The 27,557-nt window shown below is 38.8% G+C and overlaps 1 protein-coding gene across 3 annotated transcripts in view; it reads left to right on the top strand.

Annotated features, from left to right (window-relative positions):
* Positions 1-27,557, top strand: part of tmem245 (transmembrane protein 245) — a 146,555-nt gene that overhangs the window by 32,561 nt on the left and 86,437 nt on the right. The window contains exons 2-8 of one of the 3 annotated variants that reach the window (XM_059655463.1): positions 2,302-2,419; positions 5,400-5,495; positions 6,854-6,967; positions 12,988-13,197; positions 17,841-18,010; positions 20,352-20,375; positions 26,297-26,401. In XM_059655463.1, coding sequence (XP_059511446.1) covers positions 2,302-2,419; positions 5,400-5,495; positions 6,854-6,967; positions 12,988-13,197; positions 17,841-18,010; positions 20,352-20,375; positions 26,297-26,401 — 837 coding nt within the window. The remainder of the gene's footprint in view (positions 1-2,301; positions 2,420-5,399; positions 5,496-6,853; positions 6,968-12,987; positions 13,198-17,840; positions 18,011-20,351; positions 20,376-26,296; positions 26,402-27,557) is intronic. The other 2 variants (XM_059655464.1, XM_059655465.1) reach the window with 2 other exon arrangements.

Below are 27,557 nucleotides of genomic sequence, written 5' to 3'. Positions count from 1 at the left end.
CTCACCTAGCCTGTCCAAGTCACCCTGTATTCTCGTAACATCTTCCTCACATTTCACAATGCCACCCAGCTTTGTGTCATCAGCAAATTTGCTAATATTACTTTTAATGCCTTCGTCTTATCATTAATGTGTACTGTAAACAGCTGCGGTCCCAGCACCAAACCTTGTGGTACCTCACTGGTCGTCACCTGCCATTCCAAAAGGGACCCGTTTATCACTACTCTTTGCTTCCTGTCAGCCAGCCAATTTTCAATCCAAGCCAGTATTTTGCCCCCAATACCATGTGCCCTAATTTTGCTCACCAATCTCCTATGCGGGACTTTATCAAAGGCTTTCTGGAAGTCCAGGTACACTGCATCCACTGGTTCTCCCTTGTCGATCTTCATAGATACATCCTCAAAAAATTCCAGAAGATTAGTCAAGCACGATTTCCCCTTCGTAAATCCATGCTGACTCTGACCTATCCTGTTACTGCTATCTAAATGAGTCGTGAGGGAGGAATTGAAAGAAATCGGCATTAGTAGGTAAACAATGTTGGAGTAGTCATTGAGGTTAAAGGCTAATTAAATACCCAAGGCCTGAAAATGTACATTCCAGTGTAATTAAGAAGGAAGCCCAGAAATAGTGGATGTATTGGTGGTCATCTTTCAAGTTTCTATAGACTCTCTGGGCACTTGCAATGGATTAGAGGGGAGTGAAGATAACCTTTCTATTTTAAAAGAAAGGAAGAAAGAAAATCAGGTGTTACAACCTGAGCTTGGTAGTAGGGAAAGTGGTGGACTTTATTATGAAAGATTTAATATCGGAGCACTTAGGAACAGTGTCAGTATGGATTTTTAGAATGGACCTCGTACTTGACAAATCTGCTGAAAATTTAAGGATGTAACTATTTGAGTTGATGATGGGGAGCCGATCATGATTTTTACTTGCACTTTCAGAATGTGTTTGACAAGGTCCCACTAAGGAGATTTGCACGTAAAATTAAAGTGGATGGGATTGGGCATGCTGTACTGATGTGTATAGGAACCTCTTCGGCAGATAGGAAACAGTCGGAATAAATAGATACTTTTCCAAAGTAAGCTTGACTAATGGAGTACTGCAGGGGTCAGTGCTTTGACCCTGGCTATTTATTATATGTGAATAAATAGGTAAGGGAACAAAATATAATATCTCCAAGTTTGTACGTGACAGAAAGCTGGGTGGGAAGGTGAGCTGTAAGGAGGATGCAGCGATTTTACAGTTTGATTTGCACAAGCTGAGTGAGTGCAGCAATCCATGGCAGATGCAGTACAATGTGGATAAATGGGAGGTTATTCACTTTTTGGGAACAAAAACAGAAAGGAAGGTTATTTTCTTAATGGTAATGGATTGAGAAAAGAGGAGGGGCAGTGAGACCTGGGCATCATTGCACACCATTCACTTAAAAGTAATCGTGCAGGTGCAGTAGGCTGTAAAGGAAGTAAATGGTTTGTTGGTCTTCGTAATGAGACAATTTGAGTACAAGAGCAGGGATGTCTTGCTACAATTGTACGGTGCCTTGATGAGACCACCCCTGGAGTATTGTGTGCCGTTTTGGTCTCCTTATCGGAGCAAGGATGTTCTGGATACACAGCAAGTGCAACTAAGGTTAGCCACATAGATTCCTGGGATGGCAGGACTGACGTGAAGAGAGACTAGATCAGTTAGGGCTGTATTCATTGGTGTATAAAAGACTGAGGGGTGACCTTGTTGAAACCTATAAAACTTTAACAGGACTAGACAAGGTAAACTCTGACAAGATGCAGTCTGACTGGGGTGTCCAGAATCAGGGCCATAGTTTCAGGATTTGGTGTAGGCCATTTAGGACTGAAATGAGAAATTTCTTCACCCAGAGTCATTAGCTTGTGAAATTTCTGCCACAGAAAGCAGTTGAAGCCAAAACATTGAATGTTCTCAAGAAGGTATGAGATATTGATCTTTTTTAGCTCCAAGATCTTAGGGCATGGGGACAAAGTGGCAACAGGGTACTAAGTTGGATGATCAGCCATGATCGCACTGAATGGCAGAGCAGCCTTTAAGGGCTGAGTAGGATGCTCCTGCTCCAATTTTCTATATTTTTATTGTTTCTATGACTGTATTCTCTACAAAGGAACATTTTGTTCCAAATATTTAAGATTTGATGAAATAATTAATCAATGTTCCTTGGTACTATGAACTAAAACAATTTTTACTTGTAGACAAATACCTTGTTTTGTTTGAAATGAAAGAAATAATTCATTACTTCAGCCATTTTGTTTAACTCTTACTGTTGTCCTATTGCAGGTATGGACTCTTGTTGTTGGGTATGTGTTGGCAGTTTCATTTAAGTGGAATACAAAAACGGAGCATTTTCTGAAAACTATCTCTGTTCCAGTTTGGACAGTGCTTCTCTTTTATTTAGGTAGGAGCCATTTATTTTGACTTTTACATATCAGATTCAAGATCTTTTTTAGTCTTGTAAGAAAACAGAACTGCAGATGCCGGAAATCTGAAGTTAAACTGGAGAGTGCTAGAGAAACATGCCCTTCAAGGGTGACCGGACTTGAAATGTTAATTCTGTTTTTCTCTCAACAGTTGCTGAGAGACCTGAGTTTCTCTTGCACTTTTTGGTTTTGTTTTCGGGCCGTTTTAATATTGGTTTAATCTTTTGTCAAGCAGCAACTTGAGTGTCTCTAAAAGTTGAAAACCAGTTTGGAGAATTTACGTGGGTAATCCGCAGTGCCTTGAGATAGCAGGGAATAATGTTTTTCCTTCAAGGGTTCTCCTTGAGATTTTCTCAAGGGCTACCTTTTGACTTTTGGAAGCAACTGTTTTGTTTTGAAGGAACTCCTTACTCATTCTCGTTAACTATTTTATTTGGATGGGGCAGACTGAACATCTCTGTCACTAAAGCATATCCTGGCCTTGAATACTCCGGTAGTTCATTTACCTCTTCTCTTTCTTTCCTTCCATGTTTGCTGCTACTCAACTCGCAGGCTGTTTTTGTTCCCAAATAATGGAGCAAACCAGCCTGTGACTGGATGAACAGACCCTGACAAATTCTGTGCATTCAACTCGCGGGTACTATTCTCAGTGTTTGAATTTCCTCTGTTTTGGGGGATTTTGTGGGCAGATTTTCACACTAATTCAATGTATTTTGGTGCTGGGTGGCAATTCTGTAAGCATTCTCTCAGCTGTGGTGAATTGAAGGTAAAGTGTTCTTTCTCAGAAATGTGAACTAAAAACAAAGTATTTGCAGCATAAGCTAATACATGATTTCCTACGGGAATTAAAAAGAATGTGGATTCTGATATTTAAAAAATGTATGATTAAAACTGAAATTATAATGAAAGAAAATGCTGGTGAATCTCAACAAAGCAGCAGCTTCTATGGAGAGAGAAACCGTTAACAATTTGAGTTCAAACATACTTTACAATTTAAAATTTAAAATTCAAATTTTAAAATATTGTACCTATTAATGTCTTAACAGTTCCTTCTTTAGGTTAAATAACAAACGGCTAAGAATATTGAGATGATGTAAACTCTGAGTTACACTCTTAGGTTTCAAATGAGATATAATCTAACATTGCCTCAGAGCCTTAAAAATTGTCTTCTTTTTGAGTGTATCTGTTTTTTAGTCTTTAAACAAACAAATTAAAATATCTGATTGAAGACCTTACTAGTAAATAAGAAACGACTGAATGGAGTACAAATTGATGGTAGATTGAACATCATAAATCGAACCAGCAATATTGTTGCACCCATTTAAAAATAAATTGCATATAGGTAACTATTGAAGAAGATTTAGAAGGTTGACCTTAAATGCCCCTTCGGTTATATTATTTTGCATGCTTGAACTTGTATCAAAAGGACATAGAAATTACAAGATGATAGAAGGCCAAGTGTTCATCTGGTTCTTCCTACTATCCTGGTAGTGCCTGATGCACAAATAATGGAATTGTTTATTATTCATAGCAATCAATCTGATTTTTTTTCTGGAAAAAGCAGATAAGAAATATGGAAAATCTGAAATCGCCTCCTCCCAAGCTGTAACCATGTCTTATCTTAGATTACTTCTGTGTTATATCTCAAATTATTCATTTCCTTGAAACTTCAGTTTTTTGTTTGTAAAGTTTTAAACAGCATGAAATTGGAAAATTTTATTTTGCAGCATTTTTCCAAAAATTTCCTTTTTGACTTTAAACGCTTTTAGAGTTTTAACTTGAAGACCTTAGCTTCTTCAGGAGCTTTTGAGCTGCTACTTATTAGCTGCATTTGGTTTGTGCAATTTGTCTAACTTACCAAATCATAGGCCCAAGTGCAAGTCTCAACCATTCCAAAGGTACATAGTTGCATCTCTGAACAGTTTTGATTAGAAAATAAACAGAAACTGATGAGAATTTTTGTATTGCAGGGGTAATGTCCCTGCCTCTGAGCCAAGAAGCCCAAGTTCAAGTCCTGCTTCCTCCAGAAAAATGTAATAACCTCTCGATAGGTTGACTATAAAATATCTAGTACCAACCTGTCAACTGTACAATGAGATGTTCGAGCAATTTCTGCTCCAAGTTTATATCCTAGCAGAAAGGATAGTTTCAGAATCTTTAATCATGAATGAGAGATGATGCACTTTTGTAATTTTCAGCGTCTTGGTGTTGAAAATGTGGTTATACTTTCCCAGACCTGTGCAAGCATGTGCTAAATGTATTGCTGCTACTTTAATCAGTCATTCAATGTATATAATTTTAATTAACATGCTTCTAGAAAACATTAACTGCATCTCCTATTTTGATATTATCTGCTAGCTTAACCAGCTCATAATTTGGTTTCTGTTTGCAAATCTATTTTGTCAATTAGGACATGGGGTAGAAAACAGGTTACTGCTGTAATTCACTCAGCAGTGAATTTCTCTCAGGCTGACATAAAAATGCTTATAAATTTTGACTCACTTCTAATATGATTACTTATCCATCCTGGATTTCCACTCATTCTGGTTATGTCTTTCAAATGAAACTTCACTAAAAAGGATGTATTGTTAAGGGCTAGGAATGATTAGTCACGTTAAACTCAGTGGGAGTCCAGGGCAGGTTGTCGGAGTTCCAGCAAACTATTCACTTGTACGTTCTCCATGTAAGTGAAATGTTAAGCCTGTGCTATTTGTTGATTTGTGATTACTGTTGTGCTTCTCAAAGTATTAGGCAGTGTGCTTTAATTTTCTTTCCTTTCCACCTTCAACACCCAAGGTTATAAATCATCTAATCAAAGAGATTTGATCATCATCTTTTATTTCAATTTATTGAGTTGCTCCTTCTCATTGATTTTGAAATGCTTATCATTCATTATAGTATAATAAGGGAAGTTATAATGGATATTCAGATTCAATTTTAAAATTCTTTTCTGTGTAGCATCAATTGCTGGCACTTGGCGTATTCCAGTTTTTGTAGTGATTGTCATTCTTCTGGTAGTGGGAGCAGTTCAGGAGGAGAAAGGAAATGAAACTGGTGAGTTGACGCTGTAATTTCATACGATACACAGCACACTTTGTTCAAATCAATAGCAGATGTCCCCTTTATTGTATTGAAATTTTGCTTTCAGAATGTCAAGAGCATCCACAATGCGCTTTTTTTCGTGTTCCCCTCAGTTTTAAATTCATTTCTGAAAACCTTATTTTTCCATTCCTGTATGTACAAGCATTTATTTCTCTAAGTTTCACTTCTCATCTGTAACAGTATGGGTGTTTTGAACTACGTAACACAGATCATTTGTGCCATTGATTTACCATGAGCTAATAAATTAAATTGCAAATGAATTAGATAATATTCTGTAGAACTTACTAGTGTTTTGAGAATTATGTTCTGCAATTCTTTCTATTATGCTGTGAAAACAACAACTATATATTCCTGTACCAGTGCAATTAAGTTTAATTCCTTACCAGCTTTAAAGCTAGAATACATAGTACATGATTGATTTTGTTTTACTACTTCAAGTTGGATAATGAGTTTCAATAAGGTCTGTGCAGTTTAACTGAAATGGAGGTTGATCCTTTTGCTTGAGCAGAATTGAAATGCGAGTCCCGAGGTCCAGCAGTGAAGCAATGAAACTAGGTGTAGGAACTTTTGTTGATCTGTCTAAGCCATGGAGAGGAAGCTTCAATTTAGTCAAAACAGATATAAAAAGTGAGATTTGGTTCAGTAGTTCATGCTTGTTTTTTTTTAAGGCATTCAAGGGAGACCATGGACCTGATGACATTTATGGCATCAAATGATTGGCAACATTGGTCGTGACTTTCCAAATGACCAAATAAACAGTAAATTTGCCCTCTGTGATTAGGGTTCTGAAGGTTAACTTTATGTTTACTTCATTTCTGAATGTGTTAGCCAGGTTTCGGTCGGAAAATGAACCTATTCCAGTTATGAATCTGAAAGAAACAAAAAAACAGAAATTGCTGGAGAAATTCAGCTGGTCTGGCAGCATTTCTAATCACTAGAATGAGAATTAGAAGTTTTGTTTTCATACTGAACTTGTTTCTCAGCTGTGCCCTTTCTGCCCTGCTGCCATCTCTTTTCCCTGCCCTTTTGGTTTTATTGAAGAAAAGATTAGGCTGTGGAAAAGTATATTTCCTCCTAATCTTTCTGAAGCATAGAGTTAAATTGGAACATTAAAACGTGTAATCAGTATAGCTGTACATTTTTAAAATTGTAGTTTGAAAAAGATCAGAAATTCTAGAACCCCAGTTTTACTTTCAACTACTGCTTTCCACAGGAGTGCTGCATTGCTATAGTTGCTGGACTTACCCATCTTGTAGAACATGCTTTGTTCTATTCAAAATGTTTACTATTTTTTGACTTCTTGTCTACAGGTTTGGAGCTCCCTGCTCATGTGATTCAAATCATTGTACGCACTATTAATGTGGCAGTATCCATGACTGGATTCAGCCGTTCTCAAGAGGATCAACTGACAAAAGGGGTATCAGGTGATGAATTTTCATCATGTTTGAAGTAATTTGGGAAATTAATAATTTTTGCAGCATTGTTTCCTCTGAGCTTTGTTAGCAGCAACCTTAGTTGGGACAGTATTATACACCGAGGCCCCTTTTGTATATCAACATTTCCTAATGCTTCATTATTTAAATAATGCTCTGCCATTCTGTTTTTCTACTAAACACTTCACGCTTAACCACATTATACTGCAGCTGCCATGCAATCCAGAGCAGAATACCAAAATAGTACCCTTTTTCCTTTGTTCTCTTACTGTGTTTTTTCCCATCTATGTCAGGATAATTACAGATTTCTCAGCATGAGATATTTCCAGTAGCCATGATTAGATTTTAACCAAATAGGTTTTCTCTTTGAGCCAAGTACATGACTCTGGTTAGTGCTATAACAGTATAGTATGTTGGTATTACCAACCTACTCTTCTTTTTTAAGCTCTTCACCATGTTTCCTGAATGTATTGTAACTGGAGACATCAAGTGACCATTGCGCCTCTTGAATGGAGCATTTACACAGAATGTGTCTCCAATCTTGCCACTATCATAAACCAATGTAGCCGCTTGCATCTGCGACTCATCACCCTAATTTGCAGCTTGCTGTGCATTTATCTACATGCACTCTAAAATTATCCTAATCTGTTTCACACTCCCCTTCACTTCGATCATGTCTATTAATGAACTGCTGTTTATTGTAATACTGTTTATCTCTTATAGCCCTCTAGCCTCAAAATACTTCATCCTGTTCTTTTCTCCCTTCCCAAATTAATTTAAACCTTCCTCCACAGCACTAGTTCCCTGTGAGGACATTGGTTCCAGCTATAAGGTTTAGTTTGTTGAGTTCTGCCTAAGAACTCGTCCAACTGCTCCAGGTATGCTTAAGTTCTTCCCACTGCACCATTTCTCCAGTTATGTGAAAGCCAATCCTCTCTCGCTGCTTCTGGCACTTCGTGTAATCAACGTGTTATTACCTCAAGGTATTGCATTTGAACTTACTCCCTTGATTATGAAGCTGTCTGTGACTTCAAAGTACAACCAAAAGATTTAGGAGCTGACTGGGCTATTTCTCATTTCAAACCTGGTCTGCTATTCAGTAAGATTGTGGATTATCTGCTTATGTTCTGAATTTGATCCCAATAACTTTTGATTCCATTGCTTAACAACAGTCTCTCTACCTCCACCTTAGGAGTATTCACTGACTCTACCACTTTCTATGGCGGACAGCTGCAAAATCACATAGCCATTGAAGGGGGATAATTTCCTTTCATCTGTCTTCAAAGGGCAAGCCCTAGTTCCAAGTGTTCTGGACTTGCACGCAGAGGAGTCACCATGTCCTCCTCATCAAAATCATACAGAATCTTAAAATCTTGAATCAAATCAGCCCTCACTCTTCTAAACTCTAGTGGAACCAAGCTAAACCTTCCTTATAAGACAGCCCATTCATTTCCAGACATTTATCAAATGTGTCTCTGAACCACTTCCAGTGCATTTGCAGCTCCATACTGTGTTATCTCTGACTCCAGCATCGGGAGTTCTTACTATTTCTAATGAAAGAATAGCCAGCTTTTCTGTTCATTTCCCCTCATAGTAAAGGATAGTGTTCATTTGTCTCTTTAATCACTTTGCCATACCTGTTTATAACTTTTTGTGGTAATGGGAACTGCAGATGCTGGAGAATCCAACATAATAAAATGTGGGGTTGGATGAACACAGCAGGCCCAGCAACATCTCAGGAGCACAAAAGCTGACATTTCGGGCCTAGACCCTTCATCAGAGAGTCTCTGATGAAGGGTCTAGGCCTGAAACGTCAGCTTTTGTGCTCCTGAGATGCTGCTGGGCCTGCTGTGTTCATCCAGCCTCACATTTTATAACTTTTTGTGACTTGTGCACTTGAATATCTATATAACACTGAACCTCTCAATTCTGAACTTGGTTCTGTGTTTTAATTAACACACTTTTTATTATTCCTGCCAAAGTGAACAGCTTTGCCTGTTATTCTCCATCTATCAGATGTTGACCCAATCACTTAGCCTGTCAACATTGGTCTCCACCCTAATGATGTCTTTTTCACAACATACCTTTCTACCTAACTTTGTCATCTGTAAATTTAGCCACCATGCCTTTTGTTCCTCCCATCTAAGTCATTGATATACATTCCAAAATGTTTAGGAAATAATAAGACCCTTGAGGGACCCTACTTGTCATGTCCTGCTAGGCCGTAAGATTCATTTATCCACGCTACTGTTTTTTGCTGGTGAGACAGTCTTCCATTGATGCTAGCGCATTACCCTACGTCATGAGTTTCAACTCCGCTCAGTAGCTTTTATCTCTGTCATCTTGTCAACTATCTTCTGGAATCCAAGTACGGTATATCAATGTGTCCCCGTATCCACGGCACGTTACCCCTTCAAAGAATTCTAATAAATTGATGAAACATTACTTCCCTTTTGCGTAATTGTTCTGACTCTTCCTGATCATCATGAGTTTATTTTCATGTGTCCAGTTCTAATTTTCTTAATAATTGATTTTAAGCCTTCCCTATGACAAGGATGAAGCAATTTGGCCTAAAGTTTCTGTCACTTCTGAATAGAGAGTTTATATTCAGTACTTTTCAATCTGATGAAACTTACTGGCACATCTGCTACATTATTTATTCTCTTTGAAATGCTAGAATGAAGTCTGAGAGGGCTTGGATACGTATTAACCAAAACCCCCATCATTTTAGTCACTTCTGCTTCCTTATTAATTGTAATTTCAGAAAGTTTCTTCCTTTTACCCTTCTGACAACCCCCTTCAACACTTGAAGAGAAATTGTTTTACTCATTTTGGACCCCTAAGTAGCCTTACTGCTGGTTTTTAAATTGTTCCCCCAGTTGTAGAATACCCAACCAGTGGGAAACATTTTACCTGCATCTACCTAGTCTATTCCTTTAAGTATATTGTAGGTTTTAACGAGATCACCTCTCATTCTTCAAAACTCTAGAGAATACAAGCTCCGTTTACCCAATCTTTCTTTCAAAGGACATTCCATTATTCCATGAACAAGTATGGTGAACGTCTGAAACAAAAGCAGAAATTGCTGCAGAACCACAGAAGGTCTGGCAGTTTCTGTGGACCCTTCTAAAGAAGAGTCACTGGATCTGAAATATTGACTCTGCTTTCTCTCTACAGATGCTGCCTGACGTGTCGAGATTCTGTACCAAAATATGTTTTTGTATCAGATTTCCAGCATCGGTAGTTCTCTGTTTTTAGTCTCATGAGCCTTTGTTGTACTACCTCTACTGTAACAATATCTTTCCTGAGATAACTGTACTCCAGTTGTGGTCTAACCAAGCTCTTGCGCAATTGAAGAAAGACTTCAGTACTCCTATACTCAAATTCTTCTACTATTAAAGACTAGCACTCCATTAACCTTCTTGTAACTGCATGTTAGCTTTCGATGTCTTATTGACATGGGGACCGAGCTCCTTTTGTACAGATACACTTTCCAACCTCTTACCATTTAAGTTTAAATACTAGTCTTTGACCCACTCTTCCTTTCAAGCTGAATGTAAAATTCAGCCCTATTGTGATTTCTGTTATCCAGAGTTTCCTTTCTCTGAGGTTATTAATTATTTCTGTCACATTATACAATGCCAATTTTAATGGAACCTACTGTCTGCTGGGTTCCAGAATACGCAATACTAAGAAGCTATCGCATAAATTCTGTGAACTCTTCATTTACATAGAACATAGAACATTACAGCACAGTACAGGCCCTTCAGCCCTCGATGTTGTGCTGACCTGTCATACCAATCTGAAGCCCATCTAACCTATACTATTCCATGTACGTCCATATGCATATCCAATGACAACTTAAATGTGCCTAAAGTTGACGAATCTACTACCGTTGCAGGCAAAGCGTTCCATTCCCTTACTACTCTCTGAGTAAAGAAACTACCTCTGACATCTGTCCTATATCTTTCACCCGTCAATTTAAAGCTATGCCCCCTCGTGCTCGCCATCACCATCCTAGGAAAAAGGCTCTCCCTATCCACCCTATCTAACCCTCTGATTATTTTATATGTCTCAATTAAGTCACCTCTCAACCTTCTTCTCTCTCATGAAAACAGCCTCAAGTCCCTCAGCCTTTCCTCGTAAGACCTTCCTTCCATACCAGGCAACATCCTAGTAAATCTCCTTTGCACCCTTTCCAAAGCTTCCACATCCTTCTTATAATGCGGTGACCAGAACTGTACGCAATACTCCAAGTGCGGCCGCACCAGAGTTTTGTACAGCTGCAGCATAACCTCTTGGTTCCGGAACTCGATCCCTCTATTAATAAAAGCTAAAACACTGTATGCCTTCTTAACAGCCCTGTCAACCTGGGTGGCAAATTTCAAGGATCTGTGTACATGGGCACCGAGATCTCTCTGCTCATCTACACTGCTAAGAATCTTACCATTAGCCCAGTACTTTGCCTTCCGGTTACTCCTACCAAAGTGCATCACCTCACACTTGTCTTCATTAAACTCCATTTGCCACCTCTCAGCCCAGCTCTGCAGCTTATCTATGTCTCTCTGCAACCTACAGCATCCTTTGTCACTATCCACAACTCCACCGACCTTAGTGTTGTCTACAAATTTACTAACCCATCCTTCTACACCCTCGTCCAGGTCATTTATAAAAATGACAAACAGCAGTGGACCCAACACCGACCCTGGCGGTACACCACTAGTAACTGGTTTCCAGGATGAACATTTCCCATCAACTACCACCCTCTGTCTTCTTTCAGCAAGCCGATTTCCGATCCAAACTGCTACATCTCCTGCAATCCCATTCCTCCGCATTTTGCACAATAGCCTATTGTGGGGAACCTTATCAAACGCCTTGCTGAAATCCATATACACCACATCAACCGGTTTAGTCTCATCTACCTGTTTGGTCACATTTTCAAAGAACTCAATAAGGTTTGCGAGGCACGACCTTCCCTTCACAAAACCGTGCTGACTATCCCTAATCAATTTATTCTTTTCTAGATGATTATAAATCCTATCCCTTATAACCTTTTCCAACACTTTACCAACAATTGAGGTAAGACTCACTGGTCTATAATTACCAGGGTTGTCTCTATTCCTCTTCTTGAACAGGGGAACCACATTTGCTATCCTCCAGTCGTCTGGCACAATTCCTGTAGACAATGACGAGTTAAAGATCAATGCCAAAGGCTCGGAAATCTCCTCCCTGGCTTCCCAGAGGATCCTCAGATAAATCCCATCCGGCACAGGGGACTTATCTATCTTCACCCTCTGTAGGATTTCTAATACCTCTTCCTGGTGAACCTCAATCCCACCTAGTCTAGTAACCTGTATCTCAGTATTGTCCTCGAAACATTGTCCTTTTCTAGAGTGAGTACTGTTGGAAAATATTCATTTAGCGCTTCCCCTATCTCACCTGACTCCACACACAACTTACCACTACTATCCTTGATTGGGCCTAATCTTATTTTCGTCATTCTTTTATTCCTTAAATACCTATAGAAAGCCTTAGGGTTTACCCTGATCCTATCCGCCGACAACTTGTCATGTCTCCTCCTGGCTCTTCTGAGCTCTCTCTTTAGGTCTTTCCTTGTCAGTATAATTTTTTTTTCCAGTTTATACGTAGATTAAAATCACCTGTGATATTGCCATCCTTTTATCACAAACACGCAATATTTCCTGTAAATTTATTCCTATATCATGGCTTCTTTCCCTCTTAAACATCATCTCCAGTTGATACCTGAAAAAGAGGAGCATATTTACAAGATCCCAACTTTTGACCTGTTTCCAAAAAAATCTTGAATTTTACACAGCGTAATTCACCTCCACCTTGTTAGTTGAGGTCTAACCATTTTAGTTTCTGTAATGAAATAGAGGACACTCTGAAGACTAGATTTATTAGTATCAATATGCCAACTTCATTTATAGACACTTGTAAAGGTCTTATTGCTGAATTAAATGTGTAGTGATATTTTTTTTCTTCATTAGGTTCAGTTGAAACTAGAGAGTCCAGTCCTCCATCCTCCTCATCGTCTGCCTCATACACTCCGTTAGGAATACCAAGACCTGAAATAGTGTCTTTTATGAAGAAGAAGAAAACAAGTGACATCTATTTTGTGATGCTTGTCTGGGCTATTGCTGTTGTGCAGATTTGGCTGAACCTGTGGATTCTTGAATTGCTACCTGTGCCAGTAGCTGGTAATATTTTGATCTTGTTATACTTTAATGTTCATTTGATTCTTCCTTTGTTTATCTCATCTTCACTGTGCCATTGATGACTACGGTGTTGGCTATGGTGACTATGGCTACACGCCCTCACACTTTGGTATTCCCACTGTATATCTTATTTCTCTTTTCTACGTTAAGTCCCACTTTAAAATCTACACATCTTTTATTGTTGGCTTTCTTCTATTTTTGTTTGACCTAAAGTTTCTAAAAGTGTTTTTCTTCATTATTGGTACTATTTAAATGAAAATTGTTAAGGAGATGGGCATTATGATTAATCGTTTGGTCTTTAAATCAAAACAGATTTTAAATTTCCACTGGGCAGCTGAATGTAGGATTTGTCTAGACATGGCTTTTATTGCTTAAGATGTCTAAAACGAAGCAATGAATTCCATAAGCATGTTTGTTTTGCTCTCTTTCGTGAACTGCTTCCAGTTTCCCTAGTCATATGTGCACTGAGACAGTAGTTAGTTTCTCAGCTCTTCATTGCTAAACTTTTATGTATTCTTTCATGTGGTATGGGCATTGCTGCCTGGCCATTATTTATTGCCCAACTCTAGTTTCCCTATGGAAGAATATGCGGAGCTGTCTTCTTGTTATAGGTAGACCTACGTTATCAATAGGGAGGGAATTTCAGGATTTTGACCCAAATCAGTGAAGAATCAATGATATTTCCAAGTCATGATGGTGAGTGGCTTTGAGGGGATCTTGCAGGTGGTAGTGTTTCCATTTTTCTGTTGCCTTTATCATAGATGGAAATGGTCATGGGTTTTAGAGGTGGTATCTAAGGATTTTTGGCAAATTTAGCCACTATGCACATGATTCCTGAAATCTTTCATGTTTTCTGCTTTATGACCACCACCAGTGGGAACCTTCCACCGAGATGATTGTTTCAATAAAAAGACTACTGAGCATGATCCCCACTGCAATGACCCTTTGGTGTTCACAGAAGAGACATTTGCCTGCTTATTATATGCCCCTTGACCAGACGTAGAAAGCAACAGGAATGGGGGGGATGGGATAAACTACACAGGAGGCCTCAATTCCACAGAATTGAAAGGGCTGCCATATGCTAACCACTACAACTTGGGGAGTTTTATTTTGTTCATTCATGGGATGAGGCTGTCGCTAACCAGGCAGTATTTATTGCCCATCCTTAATTGCCCAGAGGGCAGTTGAGAGTCAACCACATTGCTGAGAGCCTGGAATCACAAGTAGGCCAGACCAGGTAAGGGTGGAAGATTTCCTTCCCTAAAAGGCATTAGTGAACCAGATGGGTTTTTTCCAACAATTGACAATGCTTTCGTGGTCATCATTAGATTCTTAATTCCAGATATTTTTTATTGAATACAGATTCCACAATCTGCCGTAGTGGGATTCAAACCCGAGTTCCCCGAAAGTTATGTTGGTCTCTGGATTAATAGTCCCACGATAATACCACTAGGCCATTTCCACCCCACTAAATAATCCCCTGATGGAATTTGTTGAGTACAGGTTTGCTGGGGCGGCCTGTTCAGCTGGAATTATCACCAAAGCAGACCATGTCACAGTGATTTGGTGATGAGGAGAAAAAATTCAAACAAAGAAAAGCAGACCCAGGGGCCGCTTCTGGCACAGTGGTAGTGTCCCTACCTCTGTACTGTAGAGTCCTGGGTTCAAGTCCCACCTGCTACAGAAGTGTGTCATGAAAGATTTGAACAGGTTGGTTAGAAAATGCAAAGTATCATATGGAGCTATTGTAGAACAGTGGTAGTGTTCTGACATTTAAGATAAGAGGCCCAAAATTCAAGTTCTACCTGCTTCAGAGGTGTGTAAAACATCCCTGATGAAGTTGGTTCAAAATAAAGACACCCAGGGGGCTGTTCTGGTACAGTGGTAGTGTCCCTAGTTTTGGACCTGAAGGCCTGGTTAGAGATCAGACCTGCTCCAGAAGTTTCATTATGTGTCTGCACTGGTTGATTTTAAAATATCTAAAAGATGGAGTGAGATGGTCCAAACATTCAAGATGGTTCTTATGGGACTTCTGATTCAGTGGGTTCTTCACACTGTTTTGCTCTTCAAAAAAAAATCCAGAGGGCTCTTGTGATGAAGTGATCGTGTCTCTACCTCTGATCCATGAGGCCTGGGTTCAAATTGCACCTGCTCCTGAGATATGTAATGGCATCTCTGAGCAGACTGATTAAAAAATATCCATTAAGCAGACCCAGGGTTGGGACTGCTGAAATTGTTCCTCTGGCTGGGATTAGCCTATGTATGCCATGAGAAGTGACTGTTCGTTGTTCAACAATGAATGATTTTCCTTTCCAGTCGGGCTTCATGTGTTATTACATACAGATTATGGCGTTTTTTACCTGTCCAGCAAAAAGTTCATGTTATCCAAGCAGTGTCACCTACTCACCAATCGCATTTCAGCCAATGGGAGCTAACAAAACACGTTATAGCAGAGCTACCTGTAGTTTCCATTTTTAACAATCTGAACATCTTCAGATTTGTTTCTACAATGACCTAACGACTATTGCCTGTGGAGTCTGCCAAGGATAAACACTTCTTCCATTCCTGTTTTTCTCATCACAATTCTTTTGGAAATGACCTTCAGAAAAAAAAGGTCAGTTCACATGCAGGCTGATGACATCCAGCTTTAGTCCTCTACAACTGCCTTGACCCCTCTGTTTATAATGCAGTTTTCCAGCTCTCAGAACTGAGTTCCAACTTGAGTCTCTAATGCAGAACCCCCCTCCCCTGCCAATCTTTGTAACAATGGCTGTGCCTTGTTGAGTAGGCTTTTTGCTTTGAATTCCCTCCAGAATCCTCCCTGATTCTTGAGCTTCCTCGTATAAAAATCACCAATAATTTTGTATTTTGAGTTTTTATCTAATTGTGCATTTTTGAAGTGTCTTGGGATGCCTGTGATTAGTGAGGGGATCAAGGGATGCAGGGTGTTGGCAAGAGAATGTAGTTGAGAAACATATCAGCCATGATCGAATGGCAGAGCAGACTCAATAAGCCGAATGGCCTAGAATAAGAACAAAGAACAATGTAGTACAGGAACAGGCCTTTTGGCCCTCCAAGCCTGGGCTTCCATATTAAAACTGCCTCCACTTACACAATCCATACCCCTGTATTCCCTTCCTATTCATGTTTTTGACCAGGTGCTTCCTGAATGCTGCTATTGTGCTTGCTTCCATCACCTCCTCTGACGATGTGTTCCAGGCACTCACTTTTTGTGTGGAAAAACTTGCCTTGCGTATCTCTTTTAAAACATCCCCTCTAGACCTTGAACCTTTGTTCCCTAGTAATTGATCTATCCACCCTGGGGGGAAAAGCCTCATTCTTTCCACTCTAACTGTGCCACAATCTTATAAACTTCTATCAGGTTTCCCCTCAAACTCTTGCTTTTGAGTGAAAAGAAACTCTGTCTATCCAAAATTTCTTCATTGCTAAAATCTCCCACACCAGGCAACATGCTGGTAAATCTTTTCTGTACCCTCTCCAAAGCAATAACATCTTTCTGGTAGTGTGGTGAACTGTACGCACTAAATTTTGCTCCTATATCTTACAGTTTCATGGTTTCTTACAAAAAGGTGTTGTTGATCTGTACATATTTGTTAAGATGTGATACAGCTACTGTCCTATTATGAATAGTAAAACTTTTTTATCTATTCATTTGTGGGATGTGGGCGTCACTGGCTAGCCAACATTTATTGCCCATCCCTAGTTACCTTTGAGAAGGAGGTGGTGAGCTGTTGTCTTGAACTGCTGCTATGAGTTGACCCACAATGCCATTAGGGAGGAAATTCCAGGATTTTGATCCAGCAACATTGAAGAAATGGTGGCATATTTCCAAATCAGGATAATGAGTGGCCTGGAGAGGAATTGAAGGTGGTGCTGTTCCCAAGTATTTGCTGCTCTTGACCTTCCAGATGGAAATGGTTGAGAGTTGGGAAGGTCCAATCTGAGGATCTTTGGTGAATTTCTGCAGTTCATAATGTAGATAGTACACACTGCTTTTACTGAGCATTTGTGGTGGAGGCACTGGAGTCAAGCAGGCTATTTGTCCTGGGTGCTGTCAAGCTTCTTGAGTGTTGTTGGGGATGCACTCATCCAGGCAAGTAGGGAGTATTCGCTCACATTTCTGACTTGTGCTTTCTAGATGTTGTACAGACTGTGCGGAGTCAAGAGTTACTAGCTGCAGTATTCCTAGCCTCTGACTTGCTGTTGTAGCCACCATGAATATGCAGTGTGTGCACTTGAGTTTCTGGTCAGTGATAACACCAGGATGTTGATAGTGGGGGATTCAGTGATGGTAATGCCTTTGAATCTCGAGGCAGTAGTTAGATTGCATCTCATTGATGATCCAAGCCTGACATTTGTTACTTGCCACTTGTTGGCCGAAGTCTGAAATTTTTCCAGATGTTGCTGCATTTGAACATGGACTGTTTTGGTATTTGAGGAGACACGAATGGTGTTGAACATTGTGCAATCATTGATCATCCTGAAACATTAATGATATTGATCTAATTAAGTGACAAAAATAAATTGTCATGGCTGAATTTAGTTTTGCCTGTTAACTGCTAATTTTATGAAGTATTCTTGAATCCTTTCTTCTTTGAAAACAGTTTGGGGTCTTAAGAAATTGGTCCTACGTTTCGGAGTAATGAACTTTGCAGAGAAGCATATCAGTAAACACTGGAAGACACTCTCCACCTTTGTTAAAGAAAGACAGGATGCTTTGGCTCCAAGACCAATCCGTGGACTAGGAAAAATCATAGTTAAGGCTGACAATAAGGTATGATTTATCAACTATTATCTTCTATCTAAACTAGTCAAGGTTGTCCTTTCTTTCTACCTCTTTCTTTCCCTGATTGGACTGGGAAGATTCTTCTGTTCTATACTGGAGACGCTCATAAGGGTTGGTAGTTAACATGCTGTTTTTTTTCTCACTTTCCTGACACTTGATAAATGTTTTCTCTTTTTGGTTAACTGTTTTAAAAATGTTTAAATGGTTCAAGATTAGTTCGCTTTAGGATCATCTTTAAGTCCACATTGATCAATAATGAATCATGTATGAATTGCTCTTATCCAACAATTGTCAGTAAAAGTTTTGGACAGTTGGCTCAAAATTACCTACCTCTTCTCATCCTCAAATCTCTCTCATGCTCACGTAGGAATTGTTATTCTTATTAAATTGTAGTTGAAAATTAAAATTATGCAATGATCAAAGCTAATTTTGAATTTCATTTTTGGATCTCCTTATATTTTGCAAAACAGTTACTGTTGCATTCATGCAGTGAAACTGACAGGATTGTGTAAGATTCATATGTGGCAAAGCCCTTAAATTCAATCCAAATAATACTGTGAATGACCTTTGGCTAAAAATTGTCATTGATTTTTCTTTTTCCAATTCATCTAAAGTTAGTCATTTTGCATTGTAGTCATGAGGAAGAGAATTAATTGAGTTGACTGATTGTTTCATCATATGTTTTGTATTTGTCTGTTCTAAGTGGAATAGCTTTATTTATATTAAATATTAAAGTTTATTTTCATTTTTTATAAAGTTAACACAAATATTCAGGAGTATAAGAACGGACAATAATTGGCATTCGAGTGGTTGATCCTGAAATCAAATGCCCTTCTTTCACCCACTGCTTATAAAAGATTTATCCAATTCTCAAATTGTTTACCCCTCATTCTCCATAGATAACCCATCTCACATTTTCAATATTCTACAAAGCAGTTAAATCTAAACTAACTATGCAACTTCCTTCTCTTGAACTAGCATCCAGTCCCAAGTTTTAGGTTTATGGCAATGCAGCACATCTTCTAGGCTCAATTTACTCATTCCCTTAAGCTTCTGCTTTAAGGTAAACAATCTTTGAGTTTCAATCTCTGCACACAGTTTGGATGCCATACGGTTAATATCGTCTTAGTTGCTCTTCTATATCTATGTTTGGATATTCTTGCTATAATACAGCCCTCTGTATTAGACACGCTAATCCACCTGACCAAACCTGTGCTTTGGACAAACTTAACACCTATGAAATTTGTGCTGTAGTTACCGACTGCAGTATTTCTTCTTGATCATCCTGATATGTGCTGTAGTCTGTAACATTTAGAATGTTTTGCCACCGTTTTCCTTTTGTAGTTCAATTATCTTGCATTTGTTCACATTAAATGCTGTTTGCTATCCATTGGTCACTTTCTCAATCTCTGCAGCTCCTTTCTAAATATTCTTTCCTTTTTTTCCATACTATCTTAAATCAATTCCCCTTATATTAATATTTTCTGAATATTAATTTCCCTTGATGTCAGTTTCAGTTCCCAAACCTTCGATGATGATTAACCAGTAGCAGTAATGGCAATAAAAGCAGAAAATGCCAGAATTACCCAAGTTAGCCAGCATCTGTGGTGAGAGAGAGAGAGAGAGAGAGAAAACATTCAAAAATGATAACCCATTGTCTGAATTCCTTTCAGTACATCTCAGAGCTTGCCTTCGTATCCATGTCTTCCTGAAATCTAAATGCATCATGCAGCAACATTTTCTATTGCCAAATAAACACCTTTTTGACTTGTTTTAAATTTGTTAGGTCAAATTGATGTTGCGTAAGTTTGAGCTGGCTTTGTGATACCCTAGATTTATGACATGTAACATACTTTGTGGAACAGGTTGACTTTGGGTCTCTGGTTCCTAAAGCATTCCACCACTAGACTCTTGCTTCTTCTATGTGTCTGTTTTTGACTAACTGATAGACATAATTAGCCATTTATACATAATTTGATGATTTGATCATTAGGCTGGTGAAGGAAGACGACGTTGGACTTCTCTTACCATGAAACAATCTCTACGTTTCTATCCACATATTTAAGCCCTGTGAGAGTTGAATAATTTACACATAGCAGGTCATTACATTCAGTGGTCTGTAGTTTCCCAGATAATCTCTATACCCCATTTTAGTTTGATTGTATACTTTCTAATCCTCAGATATTATTCTCATTTCCAATCATTCTCTTAAAACAAATAGTAGCTTTTGGTACAGGTGACATTTTCATTGGCTTTTTACCTAAACTGCCTTCATTACTTTATGTTAATTTCTTTTAGTAACTCTCCAATTCTTGTCTTTTTTCGAAAGCTATGGCATTGGCTTAATAAGCAGGTAACTAGCAGGTTGATATTTCAGATCCTACACTTGCTTCAGTTTGTGCGCTCGTTGATTATGCATGGATTGTGTAGTTTTTCAACATTTATTGGACTAAACCTACCTTTCATTCTTTCAGCAAGGTTTCTGGGTATATTTCAAAACATTGTTTATTTAAGCTGTGGGAGGTCAGATTTGAATATATGTCTTTCCATCAAAAACAATTTGAGGGTAATAACATTAAGTTTACTACTACGTATTAATGTCCTGAATTACTTTAATACTTGGTTGACTGACACACTTTCGTTCATGTAATCATTTAAAGTACTTCGCTTATATTTCTGGCAAACCTATGATACTGTATGTTGGCTGGAGCAGTGGGAATCATTTAACATCAGATGTATAGTGTTAACACTTCACTTTTTCTATTAGTTGCAAGGGTGTGTTGCTGCCAATTCAAGTCTACTAACAACTAATTTGTAATCTACTAACAGTTAGTTGCAGACTTTCTGTAAATTCATCAAATCTCACTAAGTGCAGCTGAAATAATTTCTTCAATTTTATCAGCTGCCAATGTAATTGAATCTAGTCCTGAGTTAGTAATTTGGTTGCAAGGGAGTAACAGCCATTTTGCTCAGCAAAAAGGGTGAATAATTTTGATCTTCTACAGCTTACATCGGTTTTGATTTTGTTTCCTGCTTGCATTGCTGAATTGCATGAATTTTGCTGCATTTTTGGACTGTTAGTTGTTCACATTTGTTCCTTGCATTCTAGCAGCCCAAAATGGTTTTAGATTGTTTATTGATGTGGTGCTGAGACTGTGGATGGACATGAAGAAACTTGTGCTATTGGACAATCAGTTAAAACTTATAATCTGATATTTATTATGACAGACTGAAAAAGAACTTTATTTAATATTGCATAAGTTAGTTGGAATTAGTGAACACGTCATTAATAGTAAAGTATGTTTTTAAGTGGACAGTGATGCTTTTTATCTTGTCACCTTTTTCACAAGAACCAAAATAATTGTTTACAATCATTTTCTTAAAATGTTTGAATGAAGTTAGCAGCATTTCTAATAGTGAGTTGTTATTTCCCTCACTAGCTGGAGAGGTACTTTTTTTCCTTTTGCAGCTATTTTCAGCTCCTCTTGATTTTCCTCATTCCATGACTTGTTACATTCATCTTTATTAGGTGAGAAGACAGACTGTAATTTTTGTGTTTTTGCACTGTTTCTTTCTACGAGGAAAATCAAGTAAGGAAGCAGTATGGTAGAAGTTGCATACTGAACAGGATATCATTTTATATTTGAATGTCTTTTAAATCTGTACAGAAGATTCTCCTTTTAACATCCTGAATTATTTTTATAAAACAATTATCAGTTACAAAAAGCTTACTTTATTGATGGTTGTAATATGAAAGCAGTCTGTTGTATAAATTATAAGTAATTTTGCAATATTATATTGTCTTCATAAAAATGTGAAGGATACGTGACAGGAATATGAAGTAAAAGTGGTTAAATTGAACTGAGGTACAAGTCAATAGGTGCAGAACAGGCTTAAAGAGTTGAATGGTCTGCTCTTGTTCCGGTCCCTACACTCTGTGGTAATGCGTTATGCATACAAGTTATTATGCCTAGAACCATACTATTCTTGAGTTCCAAAACTGCCTTTAGAGGAAGTGCAAACAGTGTACCTTTTCACTGGCCATTAAACAAGCACAATAGAGACCAGCTATAAATTCTAAAGGGAGACAACAGCATCCAGAGGATATGGGGTGCTACTGACAATCGTTGTTTCTTTAAAAACTAACTTAATTTAATTTGAGATAACACCGTGCGAAGCTGGATGAACACAGCAGGCCAAGCAGCATCAGAGGAGCAGGAAAGTTTGACATTTCGGGTCGAGACCCTTCTTCAGAAATAAGAGAGGGGAAGGGGATTCTGAAATATATAGGGAGACAGGGGGAGGCATATAGAAGATGGATAAAGGAGAAGATAGGGTGAGAGGAGACAGACAGGTCAAAGAGGTGGAGTTAGAGCCAGTGAAGTTGAATGTAGGTGAGGAGTTAGGGAGGGGATAGGACAGCCCAGGGAGGAGAGGACTAGCTGGGCTGGTTTTGGGGTGTGGTCGGGGGAGGGGAAATTTTGAAACTTGTAAAGCCCAGATTGATATCCTTGGGCTGTAGGCTTCCCAAGCGAAAAATGAGATGCTGTTCCTGCATCTTTCAGGTGGCGTCATTGTGGCAATGCAGGAGGCCCAGGATGGACATGTCGTTTGAGGAGTGGGGGTGGCGTTGAAATGGTACGTGACTGGGAGGTGTAGTTGTTGGTTGTGAACTGAGTTAGGTGTTCTGCAAAGCGGTCCCCAAGCCTCTGCTTGCCTTCCCCAATGTAGAGGAGACCACAACGGGAACAACGAATACAGTATATCACATTAACAGATGTGCAGGTGAACATCTGTTTGATGTGAAAAGGGATGACGGGGCAGGTATGAGGCAGGTGTAGCGCTTGTTTCGATTGAAATGACATTTCCGCCATCTGCAATCTGACCCCACCACCAAAGACATTTTTTCCTCCCCACCCTTATGTGCTTTCCGGATGGACCACTCTCTCCGTGACTCCCTTGTCCGCTCCACGCTCCCCTCCAGCCCCACCACCCCCAGCACTTTTCCCTGCACTCAGTTCACAACAAACAACTACACCTCCCAGTCGCAAATCATTTCAACTCCGCCACCCCACTCCTCAGACGACATGTCCATCCTGGGCCTCCTGCATTGCCACAATGATGCCACCCGAAAGATGCAGGAACAGCATCTCATATTTCGCTTGGGAACCCTGCAGCCCAGGGATATCAATGTGGACATCACAAGCTTCAAAATTTCCCCTCCCCCGACCACAACCCAAAACCAGCCCAGCTAGTCCCCGCCTCCCTAACCATTCCTCCCATCTCAAGACCCACCGCCATTTCCTTCCCCCTCACCTCATCCCGCCTCCTTGACCTGGCCGTCCTCCCTGGACCGACTATCCCCTCCCTAACTCCCCACCTATATTCACCTTCACTGGCTCTAACCCTGCCTCTCTGATATGTCCGTCTCCTCTCACCCTTTATCCATCTTCTACCCGCCTTCCCCATCTCCCTATTTATTTCGGAATCCCCTTCCCCTCCCCCATTTCTCAAGAAGGGTCTCAACCCAAAACATCAGACTTTCCTGATCTTCTGATACTGCTTGGCCTGCTGTGTTCATCCAGCTTCACACCATGTTATCGCAGATTATCCAGCATCGGCAGTTCACTTTCTCTGTATTAAATTAGTTTGATACATTTGCTAATAGACAGACAATTTGAGACAAAACATTTTTTGCTCATAATTGAGGCAGCATATTGTAGCTGTTTAGTGAAATTTGGCGTTATGAGTCAGAGAAATGAAAAGCTTGTTACATGTGAATATTAATACATTGTGGACTATTAATCAAAAAGCTAATTTTCTTGTTTGTCAAGCTGCATGCTTAACAATGCATTTTCATCATCTGATGAAGCATGAGGTTTCAGTTTTATTTGACAATGCTTTTCTTTGCTACGATGAGCAGAAGCATAACAACTTTAATTGATGGAGTTCCTGATGGCATGCACCTTAGCATTTTGAAAGAAGTCAGGAGACAGCAGAGGCACAGATCATCATTTTCAAAAATTCTTATCATGCACATTCTGCAATGGAAGGCAAATTAGCCAATATGACATCTCTGCTTTAGACAGGAAAGGAGGATGGACTCTAAAAACAGTTGCTTGCTAATGCCGAAATTGATATAGTTGAAAAGAGCGGAAAGCTGTTGAAGCCCATCAGTACAACTACAAGAATGATTCCACTGTCATTTTCACTTCAGCTGTAGCCTGTTCCTTGCCAAAGTTTTGGTTTCCCAAGCTGACGTGCCTTTATGAATGTGAAAGAAAGAAACAGAAGTTGGTAGTTGGCCCCTCAAGCCAGTGCTGCTGTTCAGTAAGATCATGACGGTCTGCTTGTGTATTGAATTCCTCATCACCATCAGCTCCAAATGACATTTGATTCAGTTGCATTAAAAAAAATTCAGCCCGACAAATACCAATAACTCTGCTTACACCATCTTCTGAGACAGAAAATTACAAAGTTGCACAACCCTCAGAAAACATCTCTTATTTCTATCCTACTTTTAAAATAGTGCCCCTTAGGCTGGAATGACCCTCAAGGGGAAATATCCCTTCCACATCCAAATTTTGAAGACAGTTGAAGATTTTATAAACTTCAGTCAAGTCATCCCTCACTCTTCCCTATGCCAAAACCAGTGTTTGCAGCCTAGACTCATAAGACAGCCTGGTCATTCCAGGTATCAATCTAGTAAACCATGCCTGAGTGGTCTTCAACACATGTACATTCAACGTTAAGTAAAACAAAAGACCAAAACTGTATGTAATGTTCAAGATACGGTGTCGCCGGTGCCCTGTATAGTTGAAGCATGATATCCTTCCTTTAACATTCAATTCCCCTCATAAAGGATAACACTCCATCATGTGCCTTGATTATGAATTGCACCTAAATACTATTGTTTTGTGACTCATGGACACCTAGACGCTCCTACACCTCAGAGTTCCAGTCTTTCTCCATTTGAGTAATACTCTGCGTTGTTTTTATTCTTTCTGTCAAAGTAAATAACTTCACAATTTCCCACATTATTATTCTGCCTGCCAGATTTTTTCCCCACTCACACAGCCTATCGATAATTTATTTACCAGATGTAAGTGTCACTGACTGGGCCAGAATTAATTGCCCATGAGAAGGTGGTGATAAACTGCCTTCTTGAATTGCTGAAGTTTATTTGGTGTAGACAAGCAAAGAACATCTTAGTTAAATACTAAAAATGCTTAAGAATTAAATCAGTTAGAGAAAACGGGATTTTTGGTTTAGATGTTTAGACTTCATTACAACGAACGTGCTGAACCTAATTGTGACTGAAATATTTCTTGTGTCCTATTTGATGCATTTCTGAAATTTATCATTGGTTAATGTTTCTGAAAAGTTGACAAATTGAGGCATGTTGTTAAAGCTACCTGTGGAGAGTTGTGAGCTGTATCTAACCCTCAATATATTGTCTTTTGGGAGTCCAAATGAAATTGAATGCAAAACTAAAATAGCACTTTTCTTTCACTTTGAAAATCAAGTGTGATTAAGAATTACAATGGTATGCCATATGCAGAGAAATTTACTTAAATATTCACAGAATAATTTTTGTTTTTATTAATTATATTTCATCTCAAGATTGATTACAATGATACTGCATTGCAACAAATGCCAAAGAACCACAAATCAGCTCTCAAGAGTAATCAAGGATGTGCTGTTACTCTGATTTTAGTGGACATTTGTCAAAGCTAGGATGGAATAGCCAATCATAATGGGCTCTGATTGAAACATTTTAATAGGTGTTGTTCCATGTGTAACTAACAATTATGCACATTCATGTGAATTAGGAGCAGGAATAAGTCATTTGGCCCTTTGTGTCTGATCTGCCATTTCATAATGTCATGGATGATTTAATTGTGGCTTTCACTTTCCTGTTTACCTTGTAAATCCAGAATCAATCTATCTTGGCATCAAAAATGTTCAATAATCTTGCCTTCTGTCCTTGTTGGGAAAGAGAATTCCATAGACTAATGATCCTCTGAGAGGAAACAAAAATCCTCCCTCTGTCTGAAATGGGAAACTCTGGGGCAAGGGTAACATTCAAAAACAATCTCTCCCAAAAGGAAAAACATCAAATATCGGCATCCACCCTGTCAAGTCCCTTTGCAATCTCATGTTTCTATAGCACAAGTTTCTTCCTGTTGTTAAGTAGCATAGATATTTTAAATTCTGTCTTTGAAATGGTACCTTCTTCATCCAAGAGATCAATGTTTTGCTTGTATTCTGCAGATTATTTTTTGTCTGGAGAAATCACTGGATAAGTTGATCAGCATTTTTATCATCTTTTTATTGGTTATGGGAACGTTACTGCTGGCTTTATTGCTTACAGCAAAGGTACAGTTGGCAAAAAAATGATTGGAAAGGCTGCATATTCTCTTGATACAGGGTATGCTGAATGTGTTTTTCACTTACTTGTTGCCTTAACGTAAGTTTTGTTTAACTTCACACTGGCCATGTTTCCTGCATCCTATATCTTCACCAGTCTAGGATGAGATATTAAAGATAAAAACTGAAATAACTGCAGATGCTGGAAATCAAACGTAAACAAAAATTGCTAGAAAAACTCAGTAGGTCTGGCAGCATCTGTGGACCGAAATCAGAGTTAACATTTCAGGCCCAGTGACCCTAAGACAGAACTTGACAAAGATAGCTTGCTCATTAGGTCTCATTCTCTTAATTGAAAATCTAAGTTGTTGAAATCTACAATGTGAAACTTCCTGTAATTAGTAACAGTCTTTGGTTTAATGAGCAGTGTAATATGTGAAAATTTGTTTGGTTTAAAATTGGTTGTTTTAAAATTTTATTCTGCCTCTATGCCTTTATTTCATTTGTTTTATAATGTTTATTTAGCTAATTAGTATAGTCATAAATGCTGGGACTGCTCACGCTAAGGCAACGTGGTTTGATATCAAATTGGAGATTTTAAGATGCTGTTCTAAACAGAAATTGTATGTCCTCTTTTATGGATTAATGAATGCTGCCAAACCTAAGTTTCTCCAGCATTCTCTGGAATGTGTATTATGCATTTGTATCGCTAATAATGAGTATAGCATAAATAAATGCAAAATGGTAGGTGTGGGATGGATATGAAAGGTGCATCCTAAATCATGAAGTACTCAATATGTTGGGAAAATTGAATTAACTTGATCTTTTCATGAGGACCAATAAAAGGTCATAAAAGAAAACAATACTTTATCATTCTTAAGCCCTAGAGTAATTGTGTCCTTTGTCAGTTCAGGTGCTATATACAGCTTACACACTCTGCCTTGACATCCCCAGTGAACTGCTGTGATTAAAACGAAAATAAAAATTGACTGTACAAACATAATAAATGCTCAGAGATTTAGTCTCTGAAATAATTTTCAAACTCTTCTATGTGAGACCTCCAGGATTCCAACTTTTGAGTGCATATTATCTCAATTTGTGAAAGACCCTGACCCCCTCAATCATTGAAACCTCCAACCAATCTTTTGATTGTTGTATGTTTCAC

Source organism: Stegostoma tigrinum, chromosome 2, assembly GCF_030684315.1.
Source record: "Stegostoma tigrinum isolate sSteTig4 chromosome 2, sSteTig4.hap1, whole genome shotgun sequence".
Taxonomy (NCBI): Eukaryota; Metazoa; Chordata; class Chondrichthyes; order Orectolobiformes; family Stegostomatidae; genus Stegostoma; species Stegostoma tigrinum.
This window is presented reverse-complemented; position numbering and strand designations above follow the sequence as displayed.